General features: G+C 36.6%; 1 protein-coding gene across 1 annotated transcript; it reads right to left on the reverse strand.

Annotated features, from left to right (window-relative positions):
* Nucleotides 1-2267: 2267 nt before the first annotated feature.
* Nucleotides 2268-4548, reverse strand: LOC120329505 (epithelial membrane protein 1-like). Its single transcript, XM_078118657.1, has 3 exons — nt 4318-4548; nt 2696-2842; nt 2268-2577 (listed from the first exon to the last, which is right to left on the reverse strand). The coding sequence occupies exons 1-3, from the start codon at nt 4469-4471 to the stop codon at nt 2399-2401; spliced, it is 480 nt and encodes a 159-aa protein (XP_077974783.1). The 5' UTR covers nt 4472-4548; the 3' UTR covers nt 2268-2398.
* Between the last annotated feature and the right edge of the window lie 2336 nt (nt 4549-6884).

The following is a 6884-nucleotide window of genomic DNA, read 5'->3' on the forward strand; positions in this document are numbered from 1 at the left end:
CATAAAGCGGAAACCACCTTTACGGGATGTTTTTCATCGGGCAAACGGCGGCGCTCCGAGCTCAGACCACTCTTGCTCCCGGCTTAATTGGTTTCCCGATATTTCTCTCGCCTTCATTTTGTGATAAACATGTCATTACTATTGCCCGCCCGGTGGCACGTGATTAGCCATTTCATGCATGGTCATCATAACAAGGTATAATTGGTCATGACGTTTTTGAGAGAGAAAAAGGAGACAATTTAGAAAACGATAGTTCTATAAATAGAATCGATTTGAAGCTGTCGAGTTAGTTATCATAGGAACATGGTACAGGCAACTCAAGTGTTTTGGGATCCTTATGATGGCAATACCTTCTTTGAATGGAATTTGTAATTTCTTATGATGGCATTACTGTATTATCCATCTATATACCAAGACAAATAATTGCACTCTTGCATTTTGATGGCTGTTGTACACTAACAATATTATAGTCGTCAAATAATACGTTAGGGTGTTATTATTTTGCTGAAATTTACACAAAATAAGACTAGTGAATAGGATTAAAATAGCATCTACAGGCTTTACATGTCCTATTAAAACTGAATCCATCAAAATTGAGATTGCAATTTTTGAATAGTGCAATTTTTACTCTTAACACTCAACAGTTTTCGAGACCCAAATTTTGGAGTCCTCCAATTTTTTTGACCAGTTCATACAAGCGTGTGATCATCTCCTTTCATAAATCTGAAAACATTGTATTGCAAAATACCAGCAGTAAGTAAGATGTAACTGCACATACGTTACCACAACATCGAAGGGCAGACGTTTATTGTATAATAGAGACAGATTTAATATTGCGCAATAATATTCGGTTCGATTCGGCGAAAATATTCGATTCGAATCAAAAAATTATTCGATTTTGGACAGCCCTAGTTATATGGCGAATTTCATTGCTCAAAATGATTCCACGAACAAATTCCGTAACTTTGACTAATTAAAAATAGCTGTAGTTGCAGTACTGAACACTCGCTCATACTTTCAGCTTTCGGGCAGGTTTTCAAAACGGTTGTAGTACATTTAATAGTTTTGACTGTTAGTCGTCAACTTCTTGTCTTATGTCATAATTTGAGGCGCTATATTATTAACCGAGTTATATTGCCCGTTTTTGCGTTGTTGTCGCCTGCGTCCGATCTTTGCATTCTCCAAATCAGGACATTGTTTTTCGAAATTCCGTTTAACACTAGCATGTAAAAATGACTGCGGCTAACGAATGTACTTAATCCATTTTGCTAATTTTAACAAGATAAGGCTGGTATCCATGAAACTCGTAGATGAGATGCACGCAACCTAAGCAACTACTTTTGATTTTGGTAAATATTACGCCAATTCGATTCCTGTGAGATGTGTGAAAGGAGCTTAATTTCCGTTCACAGATTTGTTTACTCTTCGCGACCTACTTTGTCTGTAACTCCTCTCCAGCATCCTCCCCCATCCTAAATATATATAACAAAATATAGTTCGTGCCCGTCGATTTCAAAGTAGTATAAAAAAAATTATAAGCGCTACATACTAATAATTATCACCATATCAAAACTATTTATTGGGAGATTGTTTGGACCAAATCTTTTGTTTAGCGTTACCCTTTGGACAATTTGTTTAAAGATCACTCATGTACCCCAAAAATTTTCTTGCGTGATGTGATTGAACAAAATAAGTCATGTAAACTGCGAAAATAAACTTAGATTAGCAGTTCTGGAAAGAATATCCTTATACTAATTTGCGCCTTGAAAAGTCAAAATGTACCCCAGTTTGGGAACCCCTGGTGTACACAATCCCACGCACCTTTAAATCAACAATTTGACATGCTTGTAGAGAGCTTCAACGTTACCTTCATTTTGGTTAGGGGTTGTGAATCTTAATTTATTAGCCGTTGGTCGAGCAAAAAGTTTTGAGGCGCCTCTGCGTTTTTTAGCGGGCCGGAATGATATATTTGCACGCACTCTATTTGAATTTTGACTGTTGGAATTTCAGATTATTCAAAATAGGGAAAAATAGACAAAATCCTAAATTTAAAAAAATAGCGGAGATCTGTACTTTCTTTTGTCGCCCTTTATTAGAGATCTGGCATCTGTTTTTTTTTCTACCTGGAATCAAGAGCTGATTGAAACTTCACAGTCATGAAGGTTGACATTTTAAGCAAGAAACAATTTACTTTTGTTCAAATTTATTATTATTTTATTAAACTACAGTAAACAATCAGGTTAAAAGCGCTATTAGGTAAAAAATCGAGTATTCTACTAAAATAAAATCCCTGGAATCCGTCTTTATCGACAATATAACATGTGCAAATCATGAGATAGTAGTCTATAAGTAACAAACTAAAAAAAACAATTAAGATATTTCAAAGCATTCTGATATTTCATCCGATTTGTTCTTGTCCTCCCTTGCTCGCGAACCCGAGAACAATTCCTATCAAACACAGTCCCAGACCACCACAAGCAAGACCATAACTGTATCCTAAATTGTAGCCTTGTGACGACAGGGCAGAATTGGCGTAGGTACCACCATACGTTGCTACAGCAATCAAGATAAAAACAGCTGAAAAATAACGCGAGATCGTTACAAATTACAAAAAGAGTGTGAAAAACCGATGATGAATGGTACGTTGATGTTAGTGATAGTTCAAAAAAATAATTTATTATTATTATAAACAAACCTGAAATACTGAATGACACGGCAGCAAAAATGGGAAACCATCCCCTTTCATTCTTCCGATTTGTCATCGTCATTATAGCTAAAGAAGATAGGGGAAAACAAGCCAGTATCAAGAATGCTGCAGCAGTCCTCCCACCATCGCCCGAATCTGTAATAGAGAAATATAATATAAGGAATTATCTTGGTAAATTTTATCACCGGCGATATAACACAGAAAGCGCTACCGAGGGTCGTATACGTTACTTATCAGGCATCTCATGTCAAAGATGGAATTTGAAAATAAACGATTTTCGCGCCTGTAAAAAAAATATTTTGTGTAAGGGCCGGTTGTTTTTGGTTGACGTTGTCATTGCCTGCCCAATGCCCTGGTGGACAGGAAACGCATGATTTTGTGATACCATCGTAGTCAATTAACTTTAAAACGATTTAATCATTCGCAAATGGTCACACGTTCAAAAGCGAGGTGCATGAATGTTTTTGTGAAGCATGAAAGACTCGCGGGCGTGACTGGCGAGGGGCAGAACATCGTGGGGGCAGCAGATTGCTTGTAATTAACATTACAAACATTTCACTCTTACTGGACCTTTAACATTATTTATTCTCATGTATATATAACGAAATCTATATTTTATCCCCCGCATTATTTTTGAAGTTAGGTAGCCTATACGGGAAATGATTGTCAGAAACTCACCCCGGGCAGCAGAAAAGTTCAGTACGCCCCCGGCCGAATTTTATTATGTTACATGAGCTGTAATAAATTCCATTGCCAATCTAGCTGAAATAAAAGATGTAATAATTCGAACATTAAATAGAACTGAGTTTACTTGTCTTGAGTCATGTTCAGGACGAAGATTCGAGTACGAACATAAAAATTTAAATATACATAAAAAAAATATATAGAAGTCTTGTCAGCGTTACTACATTAATTTTTAATGATATTTCGAAAATCGCATTTTCAGTGATTCGATTCAGCAAAATACAAATGTAGGGTTGCGATTGATTTTGCCAATTTATATTCTGTAAAGACACAATTAAAAAAATCCAAAAAGAATTTGAAAATCACAGAAATAGGTTGATCTTGTTCTCTTTTCTGCGTTGAACGAGAGATAGCAAGGGCCATATAACAAAGGCTATTTTATTTGAGAATATGAGGATACTTCTATCGTTGCATATTGTGCTATTTCAGTATTTGCATAGCAAAAGCAGGGTATCGGCACAAGACAATGTGCTGGCCAGCCCATGGCAACAGACTCAAATTTAGTCTTGCATAACGGCACGTTTCCAGTTTAAGAGAGTCAATGGTGCGTGACTCCGAGGCTGGCACAACGTTTCGAGCTGACGGTTATCACCAGGTCAGTGAAAATAGTTACGCCCAATTGCAGCATCCACCGTTAATGAAAGTCTGTATGAATAGACTTCTATTAAGTCTTTTATATTGCCAGCTATACTTTATAAATTCAACAACTTGATCGGAAAGCTAAGCTACGAGTTATAATTATTAACTAATAAAAAGCATGATTTTGCTGAATTGCCCATCTGCCGCGTCGACCACCATGTACTGATGTACAGAGTTTACCGACGTAAACCAGGTGCTATGGATAAAAATAACAAAATTTAAGTTACCAATATATTCACATGTCCCAGCAGTACAATTTCTCCATATTCCAATATTACTTGCTCCGTTTTCAAGCCAATGTGTATCACCACACGTCCATGCGCTCAGAACAACTGCACCCACGGATGTAACGAGAAATGCAACAAAAAGTGCGATGTTCATGCCTGAAACACTAAAACTATGTCGTAACTACAAACAAAAACAAGACCTTTTAAAAAAGATTTTCCCAACAAGAACAGTGTCGATAGGAATTGAACTGCGAACCACTATTTTTAAACACAAATCGCTTCACGGAAAGGTTATTATACGAACTAGCCTCTCTCTCTCTCTCTATGCTTGCAGACCATACTGGCAATACTGTTAATCGTTTTGTCATTTTATACGCTGCGGTTCTTCTAATATTTATTTTATGACTACATAGTCAAAATAAACATTGGTAAAAAGCGCGAGGGAGAAAATTGAATTTGTGCGTTTTTTTAGAAATTTTATTCAAGTCTGTTTGCTATTCCAATTCTATGTCTAACGTTTGCTTGTGGCGCGTGAAATTACAGCGAATCATGTGCAGCGCTATTCTCTTTAAAAACTGACGTGTCGTCACGCGGAAATCGACACCAGGGCGCGTGACTGTTTTTTGTCAGCAAGCTTTGTATTATTAATGAAACGTAGATGTTGCGTATCGCGTTCGATTTACCAACTTTCTACCAAGATTTGAAGCAAAGGTTAATGGCACTTTCTCTTTTTAATACACAGAACATCTTCGACGATAGGCTTCCGCAGATAGCCAATCGTCTGTAAATAAGATCCACTAATCGAAAAATCAATTTCAAATTTTTAACACTTCAAGATGGAAGTAGTTCTGATAGGGCTTATACTTTTGTTAATTTTTTTTATTACCTTTTCGACCGGTATTTTACCCAAGCATGCTCCGTTTTACTATGATTCATGGGAACACTGTTTCCGTTCCTTCGTCGTGACAACTAACGTCACAGCTGTCTTTTGTTTTGATTTATCAATTCAGTGATCAGATACATTTCCGTGTGAGTCACATAGTCTAGCACAGAGGTGGGCAAATTACGGCCCGCGGGTCGGATCCGGCCCACTTTAGTGTTTTATCCGGCCCACTTGTTCGTGCTAAAATTAGGCTATAGTTTTCATGCATAAAAATTATCGTTGAAGAGATCGGAGAAACAATAAATCGTTGTAATTCCACACGTACTATCAGCTCTGAATATAAACATAAAACCATCTGAATAATTTCTGTACAATAATTCAAAAACCTCCTGATATATTAGCATTTTGGCCTGCATTTTACTAAGCGCGTGTTCGTTCATGGAAATATACGTGAGCCATACATATATATCTTACTACTTGCGTTTGCCTCATCGTAGATGTTACAGCATTTTTAAAGAGAGTTTCTGTAGAATTACCCTTGTTTGACAAAGCTCCAAACCCTATTTGAGTTATTTGATTCATATTACCAGATCTTGCATTAAGACTTTTTGCTCCAATGACATTTAAAATACATCTATCTGAGAATCATTTTGGGTGAGATCAGGTACCGACTTTTCCAAAGGGCACATACACCAATTTGCGTCCCTTATAATGCTATATATATATTAGTTACGTACTATTGCAGATAATTGAGCTGTGAGTTATGAAACGGTGATTAAAACACACTACAGTATGTGAAAATTATAATGGTAAGTTAATTTTAATATTGCCTAACTGCATAACTGATTTAGTTCGTTAACCTGGTTTCCTACTGTTGTAAAAATTTGCTCATGTGCTGCTTTTTTAACATGACAGAGAGCAATGCGCATATATATGAGCATGAAGAATGAATAACTAAATGAAGTACTGCTAGACCAGGGGTGGGCAATTACTTTCCTGAGTGGGCCGGATGCGGATAACAGACTTGGTTACTGGGCCGGATGATCAAAATTCAATATGATCAGAAACGGTTATTTGCAAATACCTAGAGCCCTAGACACAATGATCAATGAGCCGTTATTACAGAGGCTGGCAAATTACGGCAGCAGCGCAAAGAAAGTTGATCGAAAAAAAAGCAGTGCAAAGAAAGTTGATCGAAAAAAAAAACAAATTAGCTGGGCTAATGGGCTAGGATAACGTTAATAATAAAGATAGCACAATGTAACAATCGCGGTCATGATGACCGCATTTGATAAATAGATTATTTAAATCAAAGAGAATAAATGATGCGCATTCATGTCGTTTACGAACAAAATTACTGTAACTTGGGATTTAGGAGGCAAGTGTTATTTGATTGATTTTATTTTTTATCCAAAATAGGAAACGGAAATTCCAATGGCAACAGTCGTCGTGAATCGTGATTACCCATTTGTTGAAATTGCCGACTTTTTCACCGTTGATGGTTTTTCTGTTGCGCAAAATATTCAGTTCAAGACTATTACGAGAATAAAAAATGTCTCGCCATATCAATTTAATATAATTAATTTAATTATATATTAAGAAAAGGAGCGATCTTGGTCATTTGATTAATTTGAGCCACTTAAGATTATTTTTAAGCCCAAACACATATTTGGGAACCGCTGGG

The sequence above is a fragment of the Styela clava genome, chromosome 12 (genome assembly GCF_964204865.1).
Source record: "Styela clava chromosome 12, kaStyClav1.hap1.2, whole genome shotgun sequence".
Lineage (NCBI taxonomy): Eukaryota > Metazoa > Chordata > Ascidiacea > Stolidobranchia > Styelidae > Styela > Styela clava.